At 54.9% G+C, this 20,568-nt stretch overlaps 2 protein-coding genes across 3 annotated transcripts; one reads left to right on the top strand and one right to left on the bottom strand.

Annotated features, from left to right (window-relative positions):
* Positions 1 to 2: 2 nt before the first annotated feature.
* MRPS12 (mitochondrial ribosomal protein S12) lies at positions 3 to 3,013 on the top strand. Of its 2 annotated transcripts, none has more exons than XM_070398763.1 (3): positions 3 to 140; positions 356 to 423; positions 2,311 to 3,013. In XM_070398763.1, the coding sequence occupies exons 2-3, from the start codon at positions 375 to 377 to the stop codon at positions 2,679 to 2,681; spliced, it is 420 nt and encodes a 139-aa protein (XP_070254864.1). In that variant the 5' UTR covers positions 3 to 140; positions 356 to 374; the 3' UTR covers positions 2,682 to 3,013. The 2 variants fall into 2 exon arrangements, with proteins under 2 accessions (XP_070254864.1, XP_070254865.1); XM_070398764.1 differs by having other exon boundaries at positions 108 to 131.
* Positions 3,014 to 3,832: 819 nt separating this feature from the next.
* On the bottom strand, positions 3,833 to 16,725 carry FBXO17 (F-box protein 17). The gene is made up of 6 exons (XM_070398761.1): positions 16,313 to 16,725; positions 15,632 to 15,743; positions 7,448 to 7,480; positions 7,004 to 7,099; positions 6,027 to 6,162; positions 3,833 to 4,777 (listed from the first exon to the last, which is right to left on the bottom strand). The coding sequence occupies exons 1-6, from the start codon at positions 16,659 to 16,661 to the stop codon at positions 4,634 to 4,636; spliced, it is 870 nt and encodes a 289-aa protein (XP_070254862.1). The 5' UTR covers positions 16,662 to 16,725; the 3' UTR covers positions 3,833 to 4,633.
* Between the last annotated feature and the right edge of the window lie 3,843 nt (positions 16,726 to 20,568).

Here is a 20,568-nt window from a genome sequence, read left to right as displayed (position 1 = left end):
GACCGAGATTGACTCGGCCGTTGCCCAATCGAAGTCTTGGCCACGCCCCTCCAGTGAGAGGCGGGACCGGCCGGGCTCACCGCCGGAAGTGGCGGAAGGCTGGGTTCGGCGTGCCGGCGGGCCCAGCTGGGGTCGGTGAGGTCGGTGGACTCCAGGGGTCTCCAAACTTCCCCGGTTCTCGCCTGTCTCCCCTCTACTCCAGGGGGCGGGCGGGCCCCAAAGCCTGCCCAGGGCGAGCGTCAGGGGAAATTCTTTAGTTTAACCAGGTCCCGAGAGCGGGAAGGGAGCATGTGGGTGCTAGCCCGACTACGGGCACTCCCCTCCTCGTTTCTGAGTCTCTTGTCCCCTAACACAGGGACGCCGCGGACGGCGGGATGTCGTGGTCCGGCCTTCTCCGGGGCCTCAGCATGCCCCTAAGCTACAGTAAGTGGGCGTCTTGGGCTACGGAGTCGAGGCTGGATGAGGGACGGACCCAAGGGAATCAGGGTTTTAAGTCAAGGGGGGTTGTACGATGGGTTTTGGCGGAGCTCGGGTGCAAAAGCAGATGTGAGAAGTAGTTGCATTAAGGGCTACCATGTGTCAGGGGAGTAGCAGGAGATTGGGTCAATTATTTCTTCAGTAACCACTGTACTTACTACCCGTGGTTTAGACTTCTGAGCAAGGCGTTTAACTCATTCATTCAGCTGATATTTTTCAAGGGCCTTGTATGTGCCAGGCACCGAGAGCGATGCTTTATTTATGAACTTACTCTCTTAACAAATATTAAACGCTTCTCATGGCCCTTTGTGAGGTACTTCATTCACTTATTCACCTTCTGTTTGCCACTTACCACGGATCGCAAGGCTGAGCAAGACAGGCCTGCACCTGCCTGGGGAACCTGGGCTGACATGCAGGTCTCATGATAGCCTCTCACACACGGTGTTCAGGAGGGAGACATTGAGTGACCGAGAGTCTTTTTTTTTTTTAATAGTTTATTGGTTTTTAGAGAGAGGAAGGGAGGGAGAGAGGAACATCTGTGTGAGAGTGTAACATTTGATCGGCTGCCTCCTGCATGCCGCCTACCCGGGATCGAGCCCAAAACCCAGGCATGTGCTCTGACCAGGAGTTGAACCGGCAACCTTTGGGTTCATGGCACCACACCCAGCTGAGCCACACCAGTCTTGCTGAAGGGCACACCACTAGGAAGAGACTTCTAGGGAAGATTGTGCTGTAACTCGAGACAGAGGAGAGGTGGAGTGGACAGTAGGGCCAGGACCTGCCTTTGATGCGGAGGGGTGAAATTGGGTGTGAAAGGGCATCCATGCTATGACAGAGGGAAGAATGGACCTCAAATCCGGGTCTGGGAACTCTTAAGAGGACATGGTCCAGGGCTGCCTCAGTCACTACTGTGTCTCCATTGTTGGGCCACGAAACAGTAGGTGCTCAGTGAATGTTTGTTGAAGAGAATCCAGTTATCTTTGAGTCTCGCATCCTGCATTTTATCCATGAGCAAATCCTGTGGGTCTGTCTTGGAAATATATTCTGTCCCCCACCTGCCTTTCCTCTTATTATAGTGCAGCTACACTGGTCTCCTTTCTGTTGATGTGTTTGGGGACACAGGCTGTAGCTGGGTGAGCAAGGGGGTGAGTGAGATGAGGTAAGGGAAGTACCAGACGCAGACCCTGTCGGGCCTTGTGGGAGGACTTGGACTCTTACCCTGAGTGAGATGGCCCCACAGGAGGGCTCTGAGCAGGGGAAGGGTGTGGTCTGATCCGGGTGGCATGGGGTCCCTCTGTCTGCATGTTGGAGCAGGTAGTGGGAGTGGGGAGACCTGGGAGGAGAAGGGGGTGGACGGGACCGGAGAGGGTATAATGGAGGAGGGAGAAAGAGTGTGTTTGAAAGTTCAGCCGACAGGATCTGCTCACAGGGCAGATGGGTGTGACAGGAGGAGGAGTGACACCTTCCTGAAATACCCTATAGTGTTGCTGTGGGAATGGCATGAGTTAATGTAGGTGTGATGCATAGAACAAGATTTGAGCATTGTGAGTCTGTTTGCTTTCATTATTCTCTTTAAACAGCTTTACAATTAATACCTTTCTTGCAGAATAAAATGAGTTAATTCATGTAAAATGCTTAAAAGAGAACCTGACATATGGTGGTTGCTTAATAAATGTTTGTTGTTATTGTTATCCGTGAGTTCCCAAAGATGTAAACAGGCATCTTATAAAGGGCTTGGGACAGTGCCTGGAACATCAGAATTGAGTTGCTAATATTGTTACTTGTTCATTGGGATAATAACCCCACTCTGCTCTCCCGGATTGTGTCTTCCAGGCCTCGCCCTTGTCCCCCGGCTCTGGGCCACCCGCCCCATGGCCACCCTGAATCAGATGCACCGTCGGGGGCCTCCGAAGTGGCCGCCTCCAAAGCTGGGTCCCACAGAAGGCCGGCCACAGCTGAAGGGCGTGGTTCTACGCACATTCATTCGTAAACCCAAGAAGCCCAACTCAGCCAACCGCAAGTGCTGCCGCGTGCGGCTCAGCACAGGCCGAGAGGCCGTCTGCTTTATCCCAGGAGAGGGCCACACCCTGCAGGAGCACCACGTTGTGCTTGTGCAAGGCGGACGCACCCAGGACCTGCCTGGTGTCAAGCTCAAGGTTGTGCGTGGCAAGTATGACTGTGGCCATGTGCAGAAGAAGAAGTGACTGCCAGGGGCACGGTGGGCTGGGGTTTACGTAGAACAAGAACCTTTGTCTGTGGGTTCCTGCAGTATCCTTGGGAAGCTAGGCTAGTTCTAGAAGCAGCTGGCCCTGGTTCAAATCCTGGCTCCTCTTCCATCAGGACCAATAGCCCATAGGGGTCCTGGGTGTGAATTAGAAAAGGTGCCCTTCTGCCGACATCCTTGGTGTCCATGTGTAGAGTGTTGGTGCAAGAGGCTTCTGCTGGAACAGTACACTATTGCCATCTGATGAGAAGGGGTTGCAATAAACACACACAGACTCTGGTTTGACGTGTACACCTTGACGTATTCACCCTCTGTGTGGTCTTGGCAACTGAATGACCTCTGGGCCTCTGTTTCCTCCTCTACTCACAGCATCCCCTTTGTTGGGTTTGGTGAAGATTAGACACTATGAACAAAGCGCATGTGGATGGCTACTCTGTTTTAAGATTTGGAGTCTGGTGGTAGGACTGAGACCCAGTTCCCCTTCCTACAGGCCCGGTGCCTGGGCAAGGAAAGGCCTGCCCTCAAGCTTCCTCCTGAAGATGGAAGTAATTGTAATGGTGGTGATGGAGTGTTGAGAAAGGACTGAGTGGGGACAGGGGAGGGCACTGCCGCCTACATGGGAGCTTCTCTTTTGTGTTATCCTCAGAATCACACCCCTGGGTTCAAATCACACCTCGACCTCTTAGTTCGGTGACTTTGGGTTTATTTGTCCCCCCGACACCTCCGGACTTGTGTTTTCATCCCTTGGGAAATGGTCCTGAAAGTAATACTGCCCTCACCTGATTATATGGTTGGCCATGATAGATTTTAAGATTGGGAGCTGGGCTATATCCTTGGGCTCTGGAGCCCAACTCAGGTGCAAGTTCTGCCTCCCCTACTTACTGGCGAGGTGACCTTGGGCAGGTCATTAAACTCTGAGCCTGTTTCCTCCTGGACTAAATGGCATTGATAATGGTCCCGCCTGAGAGCTGTTGGGAGAACCGCTGAGGACTGGCATCAGAGCCGCCTCCGTTGCCAGCACAGCGCTTGGTACACCTAGAGGTCTCACAATTGAGAACATCCCACAAGGCCTTTTAGGATCAGAGAGGGGGGCAGATAAGTGCACTGATTACAGACAAGTCCCCTATCACCTCACGTTTAGCACCAATTTTATTGAGTTTGTTCGGTGGCTTTGCCCACATAGGGAGAGTGGGAGACACGAGAGGAGTCGGGACAGGACTCCATGTCACTTTACTGCTCGTGGCACTCCTTGCTCCTGGAGTTTGTATGCAGGTGGGCTTGAACAGAGAAAAGGAAGGTGTTGCCTTACAGGAGCCAAGCTGTCCCTGAGGCAGGGGCAAGAGGTGTGGGTGAAGGGCACAGCACAGACCTGGTCTCTGATCCTGTAAGAAACAGTGCTAGTCTAGTCCAAAGGGGGGTGCTGATGGGCAGTGCTGAACAAGGTTGCACAGGCCCCACAGCTGAATCCGAGACTCCCCAAAATAGCAGGGGTCCCTTCGATGTCCCTGTTGGTCCCCTCAAGGGCAGGCTTTTCTGACTGGCCTCTGCTCCCTGCCAGCAATCAGCTTACCCTGGAAACATGCAAGAGAGTCACTGTCCCAGGCTTCAGCAGCTTTCACCCATCAGCAATCCTGTTCGGCCTTTGTTTTTTTGACTCTATCAGCTGACATCCACACACGAGAAAATAATTTGCAGGCAAATTAAAAGTCTCAGTTATTCCTTGAACCCTCTGACTCAGGAAGCTGTGAACAGCCCAGTTGGATACCTGGTTTCTTGAGCAGCATGTGGGCCACCATTCTGAAGCAGTAGCACATGAGGCTTGCTGGAGGCTGGCGGGGCATCCTCCGGCTCCTGGCTGCAAAGCTGCCCTTGATTGGCAATGATGTCGGGCAGGTGGTAGTAGGTCCTAAAAGGCCTGAGCAGGCGGGTGGGCTAGGACAAGCGGATCCTGACCCGCACGCTGGAGTGGGTCACAAGGGCGCCATAGTGCCCCACCCAGGAGCGTGTGTCTCTCCCATACTGCTCAAAAGACACGTATCGGATGCCCTTGCCAAAGTTGGTGAAGACATGGGAGACCTGCATGGGGAAGGAGACCAAGAGGGTGAGGACCTGTGGGCTCTTCCTCCTCCTCCAACTGATCAAGTAGGTGCTCTGGGCGCTGGGGATACAGCAGTGAGGAAAGTAACACAAAGACCCTGCTTTGATGGAGCTGACCATCTAGTAGGGGACCCAGACACTGAAGATAGATGGGGTAAGGAACAGAGGGAATTCTGCAGGGGGAGGGGTTGCAAAGTGAGTAAGCAAAGGCCCATTGACATTTGAGCAGACACCTGTGGCGATCTGGAGGGAGAGTGTTCTAGACAGGACCAGTTAGTGCAAAGGCCCTGGGTAAGAGTGTGACTGGAGCACAGGGAGGGGAGAATTAGGAAATGGGGTCAAGGAGGTAAAATTCACCTAACAAACTACAATTCAGCGGTTTTTAGTACATTCACGATGTTAGGCAACCATTACCACCGTCCAATTCTGGGACATTCCCTCACCCCAGGGGGAAAAAACCTCATATCCATTAGCCATTACTTCTAAGTCCTCCCTACCCCTAGCGCCTGGCAACCACTAATCTATCTGCTTTCTGTCTCTATGGCTTTTTAAATTCTGGATAGTCCATATAAATGCAGTCATACAATATGTGGCCTTTTGCACCTGGCCACTTTCACTCTTTCCAAGATGCATCCATGTTGTAGCATGGATCTGTACCTCATTTCCTTTAATAGCAGCATGATAGGACTTTGGCTTTTACTCTGAGATGTAGCCATGGGAGGGTTACAATGAGGGGAGGCTGGCGATCTGACTCACTTTGTATTGGGATCTTTCTGGATGGTGAGTCTGTTGGATGGTGGGAGATCAGGAGGTGAAATGACCACCTGGAAGTCTACTTGGATAACTGAGGTGTGATGATTTTGACAGCACAGGCTTGGGTGTCATTCTGGGCTTGAATCGGACCCTGCACACTTTAGTGTGACTGGGCTAGTCATTTGACCTCCTGTGTCTTAGTCTTCTCACTTCTAGAATGGGGTAGAGCAAGAACTTTGACTTATCACTGCATTCCCAGCACCTAGATCAGCACACAGTAGGTGCTCAATAAATGTATGTTGAAAACTTAGGCTCTATTAATGAAATGAATTAATAGGGAAGACTCTTGGAACAGTTCCTGGGATGTAACAATGGCTCAAGGATTGTTTGCTGTTGCTATTATAGACATCCAGCGGAAAGGCAAGCTGAGAAGGGAATCTGAGCAGAGTGAGAAGTTAGGTATGCCTGGACTCACCTGTCGGTAGCCTCTCTCAGTCCACTGAAGGACTGGGTTGGGTGAGGCCGAGAACTTGACCACTTCATTTTCGTACACATCCAGAAGGCGGACCCGGAGCCGGTAGATGCAGCCGCAATTCTCTCGGGCGCCCCACCTGCCAGGTGGGGGTGAGCTTTGATGCCTCCGTCATCCACCCAATCTCTGGGCCTCCCTGCACTTTGATACGGGTTGCACACACCCACACCCCATATGTAGAGGTGTCAGCCTGAGATTCTGGGGGCAAGCGCCTGGGTACTTCGAGGTGGAGCCAGAGCCTGGGGCCCTCCTGGGGTGGATTCTAGAGACTTTTGGTCAGGTGGGGGAGGGGCAAGTTTGATGCTCTGGAGAGAAATGACCTAGGAGAGGAGAAGCCCCCAGTATTTCTGGAGAGGAGCCAGAGGGAGTAAGAATCTGGATACTCTTGGGATGAGTCAGAACTCCAGGGAAGAAATTGGATAATCTATGGAGAAGCAAGAGATGGAGGGAAGAGGAGTCTGAGAGCTTTGTGAAGGAACCTCGGTGCTGTGGAGGAAGGTCTTATCGTAGGCCCACAGGTTCTGAAGCCAGCCAGTGCCTCTAGCCCAACTCTGCCCCTTCTGAGCCTGTTTTCATGGCACAATGCTCCCAACTTTTCTGAAGCCTTGGTGTCCACAAGCCCTTGGGGTTAAGGCAGAGTTGCAGGTGATGGAGTTGGATGGGTGAGGGGAGATACCTGTTTTAGACCAGACCAAGCCAGTCAGTGGCTCCCATGCCAACCCAGGCCCGCTGGGAAGAAGGTGGGGAAGAGTGCAGAATAGGGGCTCTCGGCTCACTGAGGCTCTGCCCTCCCTGGCTCAGCAACCATGAGAACATCACTTCCCCTGCCATGGCATCGATGGGGGCATGAAATGAACCCCTTTTTCAGAACTGCTGCCGCCACCATTGGTTCTGGGGGCAGGTTGCCATTCTTCACTCACCAGTCTGCCACACAGATCTCAATCTGGGCGCTGTCCAGCAGCTCCTGCCACACCCCCTCCATCACCAAGTCCACAAGCTGCCTCTTGAAGCACCATCTGGGAAGGGGAGATGGTGGGGGTGTGGAGCTACAGTCACAGCCCAGAAATCACCTCCTTCCAGAAGCCTCCTCTGACAACGCTGTCAAAGCAGCCCCTCAGGGTTTGTTCTCTAGACAAGTGTAGGTGGGCTGGGCAGCCCCATGGCCTCTCTCATCCCTCCACCACTTTCCACCCTGCCCTGAGCTCCAGGAGGCTGGCCTGGATGCAGGCCTGCCCCTAATATTTGTGGGAACCTGGACATGAGTATAAAGGGAGGCCAACATTGAGCAGGGAATTCTGGGGTCTCCTAAAGTGTGGGGGCCCAAGGTCTGAGGTTGTATTGATGTATGGACTGGTATCCCTTACCCTCTCTTTCCTGTTGGGTCAGCCAATGGGAAGCTCCAGCAGAAGACAGAAGTGAGAGAAGAGAATAAAATCAGGATATTTATCCTCCTGGCTCCCTCCCAAGGGACCACCTGGGACTGTTGTGTCTGTCAACGACGGCACAGCTCCACAGTGCCCTCTCCTCACAGCCTTCTCTGCCCTGTTTCAGTAACTGCTTCTGCCCTTACCCCTGTCAGGCCTAGGGGTGGGAATGACCCTTCTCCCTATTGTTACTAGCCTGGGGGTCATGGGTTATACCTTGTGGTCTGCCTACACCTTTGTAAATAGTTTTTCTTCCATCATTTGAATATGCCACGATATAGAAATAGTGTCATACTGGTGGAAGAACTGTGCTCAGGGATAAATCTAGGTTTTATGGGAATTTCATAAATGACAGGAAGCACTGCTATTCCATGGGGAAGGGGTGTTTTTTTAGTAGATGGTGTTGGGAAAATGGGGTCAGTATGTGGAGGGGTGGGGGAACTAGATCCTTAACACCACATTCAAAGGTGGATTAAAGATCTAAATGTGAAAGGCAAAACTAAGAGTTTACTAGAAGAGAATATAACAATAGGGTGGGGAAGGCCTGGGGCAGGGGGCAGGGGTGGGTTAGAAGGGGTCAATGGGGGAAAAAGGGGGCATATATAATACTTTCAACAATAAAGATTTAATTTAAAAGAGAATATAAGAATATTGTTAGAATCTAAGGATAGGAAAGGATTTTTTAAAACAAAATTTCAAGAACAAACGCTAAAGCAAAAAAGGGAGAGATGAGTTTGATCATGAAAATAACAACAAAGAATACCATGGGCACAAGTTAATACTGATGGTAGAATGGGAGATTTTTGCAATGTCCAGGATGGACAAGAAACAGATATCTAGAACATACAAGGAATTTATATACTCTATACGAGAAAGATGCAAATTGACCGTCCCTCTGCGATGTACACCAGCCAATCAGGAGTGAGTATGCAAATTAACCCAACAAAGATGGCAGGTTAATTTGCATATGCGGGCACCGAGCAGCCTGGGTCCCGGGAACATCCTCGGGACCCAGGCCACTCCGAGCCTGTAGGCCCCCGTGTAGGCCCTGAGCGGCCGGGGTCCCAGAACGCCCTGGCCAGGAGTGGCCTTCGGGCACCGGCGCCAAGCGGCCCAGGTCCCAGGACAAGTGGCCGGGGGGCCAAGCGGGCTGGGTACTGGGACAAGTGGCTGGGGCGCCAAGCACAAGCGGCCCTGCGGCCACTTGACCATGCACCCACACCAAGCAGCCCAGGTCCCGGGACACCAAGTGGGCTGGGTCCCAGGACAAGCAGCCGGAGGCACCAAGCGGCCAGGGCACCAAGTGCAAGCAGCTGTGGGGTGGCAGCTGCTTGCGCATGTGCCCATGGGATCCACGTCCCCCAACTGTGGAAACAGCGAACGGTTCCCACCCTGTGGCTGCTTGCACCCGCGCCAAGCAGCCCGGGTCCACGTCCCCCAGCCCAGTGGACACAGCGAACGCAGGGCTGCCGGGCTTGGGGGTGTGCCCCCGGCGGCCTCCCACGCGCCGTGTCTATGGGATCCACACCCCCCAGCCCTTGGACACAGCCAACGCGGGGCTGCTGGGCTTGGGGGCATGCCCCTGGTGGCTGGGGACACGCCCCTAGCCCAGTGGACACAATGCAGGGAATCCTCTGCACATGGGCTTCAGAGGAAACACCTTTTCTTTTCTTTTTTTAAAAAAATATATTTTTATTGATTTTTTACAGAGAAGAGGGGAGAGGAATAGACTGTCAGAAACATCAATGAGAGAGAAACATTGATCAGCTGCCTCCTGTACACTCCCCAGTGGGGATGTGCCCCCAACCAAGGTACATGCCCTTAACAGGAATCAAACCTGGGACCCTTCAGTCTGCAGGCCGACGCTCTACCCACTGAGCCAAACCAGTTCAAGTGTAAACACCTTTTCTGACTGCGCTTTGGCTAAGCTCCCTGTATGCCGCCACTTGCAGTGTTCTTGGTAACTTGGGTTATAAGAATACAAGGTGATCTACGGTTTTTCCACCACACTCCTGGAGGAAAAAACGAAGGTCTGCTGCTGGAGGGGCTAAGAAATGTCATATCCTGCCCTAGCTGGTTTTGCTCAGTGGATAGAGCCTCGGCCTGCCAACCGCAGGGTCCGGGTTCGATTCTGATCAAGGACATGTACCTAGGTTACAGGCTCCTCCCTGGCCGGGGCCCAGGTCAGGGCTCATGCAGGAGGCAACCAATCAAAGTGTCCCTCTCACATTGATGTTTCTCTCTGTCTCTCCCTCTCTCTTCCACACTCTCTAAAAATCAATGGAAACATATCCTCAGGTGAAGCTAAAAAAAAACCATGTCATATCCTATGAAAGACACATCTTGAAAATACCTAAAGAAAGTTGTCATTTTTTCATGGTGAAGGGACTGGAGTCCATGTTGATGAAAACACCTTGGCAGCTGTGGTGGCTGTCAGTGGCTGCAGCAGCGGGTGATAGGGCTGGCGCCTTCCCCTGTTCAGCCCAGTCGCCTCCTGCAGAGGGGGCCATCAGTAGGACATCCCCTGAGGGCTCCCAGTCTATAAGAGGGGGCAGGCTGAGCTGAGGGACCCTCCCCCCCAGTGCATGAATTTCATGCACCGGGCCCCTAGTCTACACTAATAAAAGAGAAACATGGTAATTGGCGTACAACCGCTACCCTTCCCATTGGCTAATTAGCGAGATATGCAAATTAACCACCAGCCAAGATGGTGGCTAATTTGCATACTGCAGGCAGGGCCCGACAGTGCCAACCGCCAGTTTGCCTCCATCCAGGGCTGGCGGCAGAGGTCCCTGCCCTCATCCGGGCCTGCGTGGAGACCTGGGGCTGGCGGGTGAGACCGAGGTGTTCAGCACCCACTCCGCCCTCATCCAGGACTCCGGCAGGGAACCCGGGGCTGGCAGGTGGGACCGCGGTGTTCGGCACCCGCTCAGCCTTCATCCGGGCCTCCCGCGGGGAACCCGGGGCTGGCGGGTGGGACCCCGGTGTTCGGCACCCGCTCCGCCCTCATCCGGGCCTCCCGCGGGGAACCCGGGGCTGGCGGGTGGGACCGCGGTGTTCGGCACCCGCTCCGCCCTCATCCGGGCCTCCCGCGGGGAACCCGGGGCTGGCGGGTGGGACCCCGGTGCTCCGCACCTGCTCCACCCTCATCCGGGCCTCCCGCGGGGGACCCGGGGCTGGCGGGTGGGACCCCGGTGTTCGGCACCCGCTCCACCCTCATCTGGGCCTCCCGCGGGGGACCCGGGGCTGGCGGGTGGGACCCCGGTGCTGGGCACCCGCTCCGCCCTCATCCGGGCCTCCCGCAGGGAACCCGGGGCTGGCGGGTGGGACCCCGGTGTTCGGCACCCGCTCCACCCTCATCCGGGCCTCCCGCAGGGAACCCGGGGCTGGCAGGTGGGACCGTGGTGTTCGGCACCCACTCCACCCTCATCCGGGCCTACCTCGGGGTCCTGGGGTTGGCGGTGGGGCAGCAGCTATCAGGTACCCGCCCGGGTATCCCCTGTGTTGCCGGGCGGCAGCAGTGATCTGCCCGCTGGCGCATCCCATGTGCTACCCAACTCGGGCGGGCAAGTCACGGGCATGCCTGGCAGCCTCAGTCAGTGCCTCAAGCCCCAGCAGCAGCAGCGGCAGTGGCAATAGCAGTGGCGGCAGTGCCCCCGACCTGCCCGCCCAGGTTTGAGCGGCCCCAAGCTGCAGTGCTTTCCATCAGTCCACGGTTGGCGCACACGCATCCAGGTGAAATCACCAGCGCCTGCTTTCCCACAGGCCTGAGGGGCTCAGGCCTGTGGGAAAGCAGGCGCCCTGAGCTGGTGATCCCAAAGGCCTGATAGCCGGGCAGTGGAGGCTGTGTTGGGACTGGGGAGTGGTGAGCAGGCAGAACATGGCCCTGATTGGGCCAGTCGCTATGATGCCCACTGTAGCCAGCACACTGCCTGATCAAGGGGCCAGCAGCCAACCTCGCAGCCCCTCCTCCCTGCAGGCCTTCCCCTGATCAGACTCTCCCATCCACATCGAGAGCAGGGTGCTCAGAGCCTGGACCCTTCCTGGCAGCCCCGAGTCTCTGGGGTTAAGAATTCTGATGGCCCTGCCCAGAGAGTAGAGGTGCCTGAGGGGCAGGGACAGGGACCACAGGCCTCCAGGGAGCACCGCAGAGTTGGCAATGAGAGGCGAGGGCCTGTGAAGGGGGAGAAGGTGAAGCCAGTGGACATCAGCCCAGAATCCAGCCCTTCCCCTCCAGAGGCAGCAGGACCTAAACCCCAAACCCCAGCCAAAATTGGAAGAGCCTGGGGGAGCTTCAGGAAACTATACGAAAAGCTGCACATTGAGAATGAGAGATTTCGTGAGGCCCTGACCCAGACCATGCTGCGGCTGGAGCAGCTCAAGGTGGAGCTGGAGCACGCCATGCAGAGGCAAGAGCACTTTGCAGAGGCCGGCCATCCTGGAGCTGGCGAGCTTTCAGTGCAGGGCCCTGGAGTGCAAGGCCGCTGAGTTGGAAGAGGAGCTGAAGGGCCTGTCCAATCTCCGAGCTGACAACCAGCGCCTCAAGGATGAGAATGTGGCCCTGATCTGCGTCATCAGCAAACTGTCCAAGTGACCCCAGAGGACTTGCTCCTGCACCCGCATTTATACAGCTGCTTTTGCCACATGCACCCCTTCCCTGTGTGAACCTGAGTGATAGGGCTGTCGAGGAGTCTCTGAGAAGCCATAACCTTCCTTGAGATCTCCAGGTTAGGAGGGGAGGACAGAGCCCCCAGGAGCCAAGGGGGCCATCTGAGGCCAGGTAGGGGGACCAAGGCTGCAGGCAGGAACAGAAAGGAACTAGGGACCAGGAAGTGCCAAAACCAGTAGCCAGGACCAGAGTGGTCACCCAGAGGTCCCCTCTCACGTGTGCTGCCACCAGTCACCCCTCCAGGCCCTGAGCAGGGATCCGAGAATGTGCCAAGCATCCCGCCGGCCTGGGCCAGGTGAGCCTGTAAATAGGGTCTGTGTGCAATAGGGAGGGATGTCTTCTATTTTTTGCTGCCCCCTCCCCATCGCTCTCCTGGGCAGGGGGAGAAGGTCTTTTTCAGACATAGCATAGGCACCACAAATTAAAATTGTGGAGTTGCCAAAAAAAAAAAAAAAAAAAAAAAGAGCAGGCTGGCTGGCCAAATACCCCCCCTCTTCCCCCGCCCCCCGCCAGCCACATCCTTGACCAACCTGCCCCACCACAATAGGCCCATAGCCCCTCCCCGTGGCTATCTGCCCCTGATTGCACCCCCCTACCCCAAGAGGGGGCAGGGCTGGGCTGCCAATGTCCTGCAGCCCCTCCCCAGGTTGGCCCCACCCTTGATCCCCCCACTCCAAAAGGGGGCAGGGCTGGCCAGCCAATCTCCTGCAGCTTCTCCCCTTGCCCAGCCCCACCCCAGATTGCCCCCCCCACCACCACCGCAATCAGGGGCAGGGCTGGCTGGCCAACCACCCATGGTTCTTCCCCCAGGCCACTGGCCCTGATCGTCACCCCCCAACCCATTTGGGGGGGGGTGGTTGCCCAGCCCACCAACCACAGCCCCTCCCCATGGCCAGCCCCACCCCTAATCGGCCCCCCAACCCCAATCAGGCTGGTGGGGGGGGGCAGTTGGGAGCAATCAGGCTGGTGGCAGGGGGTAGTTGGGGGCAAACAGGCTGGCAGTGGAGGCAGTTGGGGGTGATAAGGCCAGCAGTTGGGGGTGATCAGGCTGGCAAACAGAGTGGTTAGGGGCAATCAGGCAGGCACGCAGGCAGGTGAGTGGTTAAGAGCCAGCGGTCCTGAATTGCGAGAGGGATGTCCGACTGCTGGTAAAGGATCGGGCCTAAACGGGCAGTCTGAGCGGGGCCTTGGAGTGCAAGGAGTCCAAGATTGGAGAGGGTGCAGGCCAGGCTGAGGGGCCCCCCTCCCCCCAGTGCACGAATTTTGTGCACCGGGCCTCTAGTATATATATAAAAGCCTAAGGGACCATTACGACCCGATGACCAACCAGTAGCTATGATGCGCACTGACCACCAAGGGGCAGATGCTCAACACAGGAGCTGCCCCCTGGCAGTCAGTGTGCTCCTACAGTCAACCTCCCAAGGCCGGCCAACCTCCTGCAGCCCCTCCCCCCAGCCAGCCTGCCCAAATCGCCAGCCAGGCTGAAGGAACCCACCCATTCACAAATTCATGCACTGGGCCTCTAGTTCTTATATATTTAGTTCTTATATATCAACAAGAATAAGACATCAGCCTAGCCAATGTGGCTCAGTGGTTGAGCGCTGACATATGAACCAGGAAATCATGGTTTGATTCCCTGCCAGGGCACATACCCAGGTTGCCAGCTTGATCCCCAGTGTGGGGCATGCAGGAGGCAGCTAATCAATGAGTCTCTCTTATCATTGATGTTTCTATCTCTCTGTCACTCTTTGTCTCTGAAATCAATAAAAATATATCCTATATAATAAAAGGCTAATATGCAAATAGACCGAACAACCGGTTGCCATGATGTGCACTGACCACTGGGGGTGTGTGCAGAACATGGCAGGATTGGCCATGGTGGGATAGTAGAGCTGGTGAGAGGGGGCACCAGACCAGGGCGGGGCACCACTCACTGTCATTGGGGTGAGCCTCTGGTAGTAAATGAAAATTCTTTGTTCCCGCGCCGTGGTTGTGCCTGGTGCTCGCACCTGCTGCTGGTGCCGGTCCCACTCACACCCACTTCTGGTGCCCGGCACTGGTCCAGATCACTCGGTGCCATCAGCAGGTGCCAGCAGCAGCTACCAGGCCTGATTGCCCCTGAGGGCTTCTCCACCTCTCCCTGTTCCTGAGGGGCAATTGGGGCAGCAGCTGCCGCTCACACCCACTGACGGTGCCAGCCCCGCTCGCACCTGCTGCTGGCGCTGGCCCCAATCACCCCACGCTGTCAGTGGGTGCGAGTGGGGCCAGCACTGTCAACATGTGGGAGAGTCAGCGTGTGGGAGCGGAGGCAGCCAGAGTGGGGCTGCCAGTAGACAGGGTACTGAGGGGCCACAGTGGGAGGGGCCAGGTGGGGGCGCGGAGGATGGGCTAAGATCCGCCCCTGTGCCTACTACAGCCTCGAGGCCCACAGTTTCTTTCAAGGTGCACGAATTCGTGCACTGGGCTCCTTGTGTGTGTGTGTGTGTGTGTGTGTGTGTGTGTATATGACAGCCCTAAAAGAAAATATGAACAGGCAATTTACAAAAGAGGGAATCCAAAAAGCTAATAAGCATATGAAGAGATGCTTAATTAAGTTGAAACATGCAAATTAAAATTAAAACAGCAATGAGATATTACTTCACCCGTAATATACTGGCAGCTACTAGAAAGCTGGATAATGCCATGTGAGAATAGTTGACTATGGGAGTAGGGGACAAGGAAATAGGTATGGGATATGAGGATAGAGAATCAACCAACCAATCAGACCGTTCTGATGTTTTCATAGCATTTATCACAACCAGAAGCTCTGGAGCCTGGGTTCAAACCCCAGCTCCACCATTTACTAGATGTTGGTTACTTATGTGTCTTAGTTTCCCATTATAATGTGGAGATAACAATACCATCTATGTTGCACGCTTGTTGCCAGGATTAGAGTTATATGTAAAGCATCTGATTGTTGTGTTCTTGCTATTTTATCCTTTATGTGTTTAATGTCTCCCCCCCATCCTACATCTAAAATGCAGATGGAAAAAAAAGCAGTTTCCTGATCTTTCTGAATTTTTCTTGTATCTTGACATATAAAACAGTGCCTGAACCCTGGCCGGTATGGCTCATTTGGGCATCCTTCCCTGCGCCAAAGGGTTGCTGGTTCGATTCCCGGTCAGGGTACCTGCCAGGGTTTCAGGCTAAATTCCTGGTGGGAGACGTGCAGGAGGCAGCGGATCTATGTTTTCCCCACACCAATGTTTCTCCTCTCCCTCTCTCTCTAAAAATCAATTTAAAATCTTTAAAAACAAAAACCAGAAAGAAGAAAAAAGAAAACAGTGCCTGGTACATAGCAGGCCCTCAACAAATATTTGTAGAGGGGAGGGTGAAGTGGGTGAGGATGAAGCCGGTGGGTAGGGTCCGGACCCACCTTCTTGAAGCCCTTGCCCCAGGGATCAAGGGCCACTCACTCGAAAGAAGTCACGAAACAGGTCTGGGAAGGAGCCCCTGGCACCAGGGTCAGGTTCTTTTCTACGGCCCAGCCATTCCCGCCGTGCTCCACCTCCCAGCCTCGGAAGCCCTCTGTGGGATGCAACAGGGTTGAAGAGGAGGGGTCAGCCGGCCAGCTCGCTTCTCTCCGGGCCCCGCCCGGGCTCCTTCACCGCAGCCCACCCGCTCCCACCGCTCATTTGCTGGCCTCCTAGCTCCTCCTGCCTGGCCCGCCCACGCGCGGACGTCCTCTTTCCATGGCCTCACGTTCCAGCCAAGCCCGCCCCCACCAACACCGCCGGCTTCTCCCAGCCCCGCCCCCGACTCCTCGTCAGCGCCGACGGAGTCTACAGTCCCTGCACTGCGTGGTCCCCGACACGGCCCGGCCGCCGGGCTCCTTCTGCCTTTCTCACCCTTCCGTCTCGTCTCCCTCCATTGCCCACAGCCAGTCTCCTCCCCTCCAGTCCGTCCCTTTCTCCAGCCCCACGCTGGCCTCGCCGACCCAGTCTCCCAAGAGCCTCCCTAGGCCCCGCCCCTGACTTCCTGCCCTGGCCCCGCCCCCAACCCCGGTCCCGCCCTCGTCTCGTTAGCTCCAGGCCACGCCCACTCGCCACCTCACTGAGGTCCCCACCCCACATTCCCGCGGCTCCCCCGGTACCCACGCTCTCCGCAGGAGTTGAAGATGAGGTTTCGGTGGAGAGGCGCTCGCAGGCAGTAGCGCGCCAGGGCGCAGAGCGGGAACTCCTCCTCGTCCTCGCTGTTGGGCGGGAAGCGCTGGGCTACCGCATAGAGGGCGCGGCCCTCGGCGCTGCGGTCGCGAGCCAACTGCAGCAGCCACACCGTGGGCCCGTCCACAACGTCGCGCCACGCGCGGCACACCGAACGGCAGCGCGTCACTAACGTGCGCGGTGGCAAGTGGCTCAGCACCTGCACCAGGAGCTCCGGGGGCAGCGCGTGCAAGGCGATGGGCGGGTCGGCGGGCGGCCGCCTGCGCGAGGGCCGGGCGCCCATCTCTGGAGGCTGGAAGCCTGCAGTTGGGAGGAATTGGCAGGTCAGGGCAGTCCGGCCTCCTTCCTCTTCTCCCAGGTCCCTGCGGCTTGTTGGTGACCCCACCAGCCTAAATGGACGACAGGGGACTGGCACGGCCACGAAAACCGGGCACTTAGTCCCTGCCACCTGGCTCTGGAGGGCGAAGGGCTTTCCCTCTTGGGCAAAAGACCGTTGGCCAGACCATGACTCCACCAGGACTGCTAACCACGGCTTCCATGCCTGGCCTGCGCACTTGTATACGTAAGCACTTTATGTATATGGCCATAAGCATGCTGAAGACGGCTAGAAAACCTCCTAGGATGAAACCACCTCCATCCCATCCGGCAACCTGTCCAACTCCTCAGGCTCTGGCATTCATGAACGTCAGTCTCCTCACTGAACATTCTTGTCACCTTCTTGCTCTAACCAGAACCCAGCTCTCCTGTGGCCCTTCCTAGTGGGTAAATCTCCTAGCTCGGGGGTGGGCAAACTTTTTGACTCGAGGGCCACAATGGGTTCTTAAACTGGACCAGGGGTCGGAACAAAAGCATGGATGGAGTGTTTGTGTGAACTAATATAAATTCAAAGTAAACATCATTACATAAAAGGGTACGGTCTTTTTTTTTTTTAGTTTTATTCATTTCAAACGGGCCGGATTCGGCCCGCGGGCCGTAGTTTGCCCACGGCTGTCCTAGCTCCTTGGTGTTGCTTCCAGACAACTCTCCCTTCTCCAGTGTCCCCAGCTATGAGCCTTTTCATCGGAGTAGATGGTACCCTCCTTGGAAGCCATCTGCTGTCCCAGATCACTATTCCTCACTTCTCCATGATTTTAGCTTCAGGATCACTGCCACTCCCCCTGCTGCCAAATTCATTCTTGGTGACTTCCATATCCAGGGAGGTGATCCTTCCTTCTACCACCCCTGCCTCTCTGACCAGCTCTCCTCTCAGCCCCTCCCTCCCATGGTCACTCTGAGCCCTTGTCTCAATGGCAGCCTCTTCAGAATTTCAATCTTAGGCATCTCTCTCCTCCTTTCACCTCTCTTTCCAGCTCTCTCCCTCCAGAGTCTCAAATCCCCACAATCCTTCCAAACCACGGTGATCTCCCATCCTAGGTGCCTACCTCCTTTTTGCTTCCCCTCACTCCTCAAGTCCTCAGTTTTTCTTAATCATTTACATTATTTGACTAATCATTAAAAACACTAGAGGCCCGGTGCACAAAAATTTGTGCACTGGGGGGGGGGGGGGTGTGTGTCCCTCAGCCCGGCCTATGCCCTCTTGCAGTCTGGGACCTCTTGGAGGATGTCCACCTGCTGGCTTAGGCCCGTTCTCTGGGGGATCGGGCCCAAGCTGGCAGTCAAACATCCCTCTGGCAGCCCGGCAGCTCTCGGGGGATGTCCACTTGCCAGCAGGGAACAGACCTAAGCTGCAGTCGGACATCCTTAGTGCTGCTGAGGAGGCAAGAGAGGCTCCCGCCACCACCGCTGTGCTGGCAGCCATCAGCCTGGCTTGTGGCTGAACAGAGCTCCCCCTGTGGGAGTGCACTGACTACCAGGGGACAGCTCCTGCATTGAGCATCTGCCCCCTGGTGGTCAGTGTGTGTCATAGTGACCAGTCATTCTGCTGTTAGGGTCAATTTGCATATTACCCTTTTATTATATAGGATAGAGGCCTGGTGTACAGGTGGGGGCCGGCTGGTTTGCCCTGAAGGGTGTCCTGGATCAGGGTGGGGGTCCTGCTGGGGTGCCTGGCCAGCCTGGGTGAGGGGCTGATGGGTGTTTGCAAGCTGGTCACACCCCCTTCAGGGTGGGGGTCCCCACTGGAGTGCCTGGCCAGCCTGGGTGAGGGGCTGAGGGCCGTTTTCAGTCTGGTCAAGCCCCCCGACGATGGCGACGGAAGCTCCCAGCCTCTCCTTTTTTTCTTTTTCTTTTATTCTGGGATTTATTTACCTTCTATAATTGAAACTTTGTAGCCTTGAGTGGAGCTCAGAGCTGGCCAGGGTGGGCGGGAAGCTTGGCTTCCTCCATCGCCAGGGGCAACCCAAGCCTCCTGCTTGCTCCAGCTCCATGGCTGCCGGCCACCATCTTGGTTGGGTTAATTTGCATATAGTCACTCTGATTGGCTGGTGGGCATGGCTTAAGGCATAGCAAAGGTATGGTCAATTTGCATGTTTGTCTTTTATTAGTGTAGATTCTTTGCAGCCCTGGCCGGTTTGGCTCAGTGGATAGGAGTGTCGGCCTGAGGACTTAAGGGCTCAGGTTCGATTCTAGTCAAGGGAACATGCCTGGGTTGCGGGCTCGGTCCCCAGTAGGGGGCATGCAGGAGGCAGCCTGTCAATGATTCTCATCACTGATGTTTCTATCTCTCCCTCTCCTTTCCTCTCTGAAATCAATAAAAATATATTAAAAAACAAGCAAAAAAACATTCTTTGCATACAGTCTTCCTCCTCTGGCTTCCTCTTACACGTGACCCTGTTTAAATTTAGCCCTCCACCTACCCTGTGCCTGTATCCACAGTTTAAAGTGGCTAAAGAACAATACACAACTATACTGGCTGGTCATACTTCAAATCTATGAACTGGACCCTCAAACCCCTAAAGCTGCCTGGCAATAAGATTATGTTTCTCTTATCCACTCACTCTTCCTTCCTATAGATAACTATTTCATACCTTCTCCCCATCTCCTATCCCATCACTCCTTCCACATCTTCACTCTCTCCTTGCTTATTTTGCAGAAATAAAAAGTGATGAGAAGCAAACTTCCATAGGCCCCCACCGCCCCACCTACCACCTACCTGCCCTGGGCCCACATTGTCTGCTCTTGTGTATGTCTACCCACTCTAGGCCATGATCTCAGTTGTCCCTTTTGCTGCTTGTTCAGTTCCCCCTCTGCACTGGACCTTCCTGTCAGCCCACACAGTGTCATCTCTCTCATCTGAAAAGGAACCCTCTCTTGACCCTACAATCCTTTCCAATTATGGTCCCATTTATTTGCTCCTCTTTGTAATAAAACTTCTCAAAAAAATTGTCTATACTTGCTGTCTCCATATTTTTTACTCCTGTTCTCTTAAACCTTCTATAATCAGGCTTTGTGACTCTCCACCACCCTAAAATGTCAAGGTCACTGATGACCCCCTGGGTGCTGAGCCCACAGTACTCTTTACTCCCCCTACACTTGGTGGGCCATTTCCCATCTGCCTGGTGGTTCCTCGTCAGCCTCCCTCTAATCTTGCAAAGTCAAGGTTCTGCCCTTGAATCTCCTCTGCTCTCCATTAGCACTCACTCCCTTGGAGATTTCATCCATTCTCATCACTGCTCACCTGGACCATCTCTCTCCCTGCTTCTTTCCCCAAGCAGCCAGGTCAGGTGAGAATACATGCTCAGATCCCTCCAGTGGCTCCATCTCACTCAGATAAAGGCAAAGTCCCCCCTGTGGCCCACAAGGCTCCATATGATCTGCCTGCCTATCCGCCCTGCCCTCATCGGGCCCTCACTCACTGCTCAGCCATGCCAGCCTTCACACCTCAGGGTCTTTGCATGGGCTGTTTCCTCTAAATCAGTGGTTCTCAACCTTCCTAATGCTGTGACCCTTTCATACAGTTCCTCATGTTGTGGTGACCCTCAACCATAAAATTATTTTCATTGCTACTTCATAACTATAATTCTGCTACTGTTATGAATTGTAATGTAAATATCTGATATGCAGGATGTATTTTCATTGTTACAAATTGAACATAATTAAAGCATAGTGATTAATCACAAAAACAATATGTAATTATATATGTGTTTTCCGATGGTCTTAGGTGAACCCTGCGAAAGGGTCGTTGACCCCCAAAGGGGTGGCGACCCACAGGTTGAGAACCGCTGCTCTAAATGGATCTAGAGGATATTTGC

The sequence above is a fragment of the Myotis yumanensis genome, unplaced genomic scaffold, assembly GCF_028538775.1.
Source record: "Myotis yumanensis isolate MYYU_CA2020_CCGP unplaced genomic scaffold, mMyoYum1.0.hap1 SCAF_18, whole genome shotgun sequence".
Lineage (NCBI taxonomy): Eukaryota > Metazoa > Chordata > Mammalia > Chiroptera > Vespertilionidae > Myotis > Myotis yumanensis.
The sequence above is the reverse complement of the archived record's forward strand: the minus strand, read 5'-3'. Positions and strand labels throughout refer to the sequence as shown.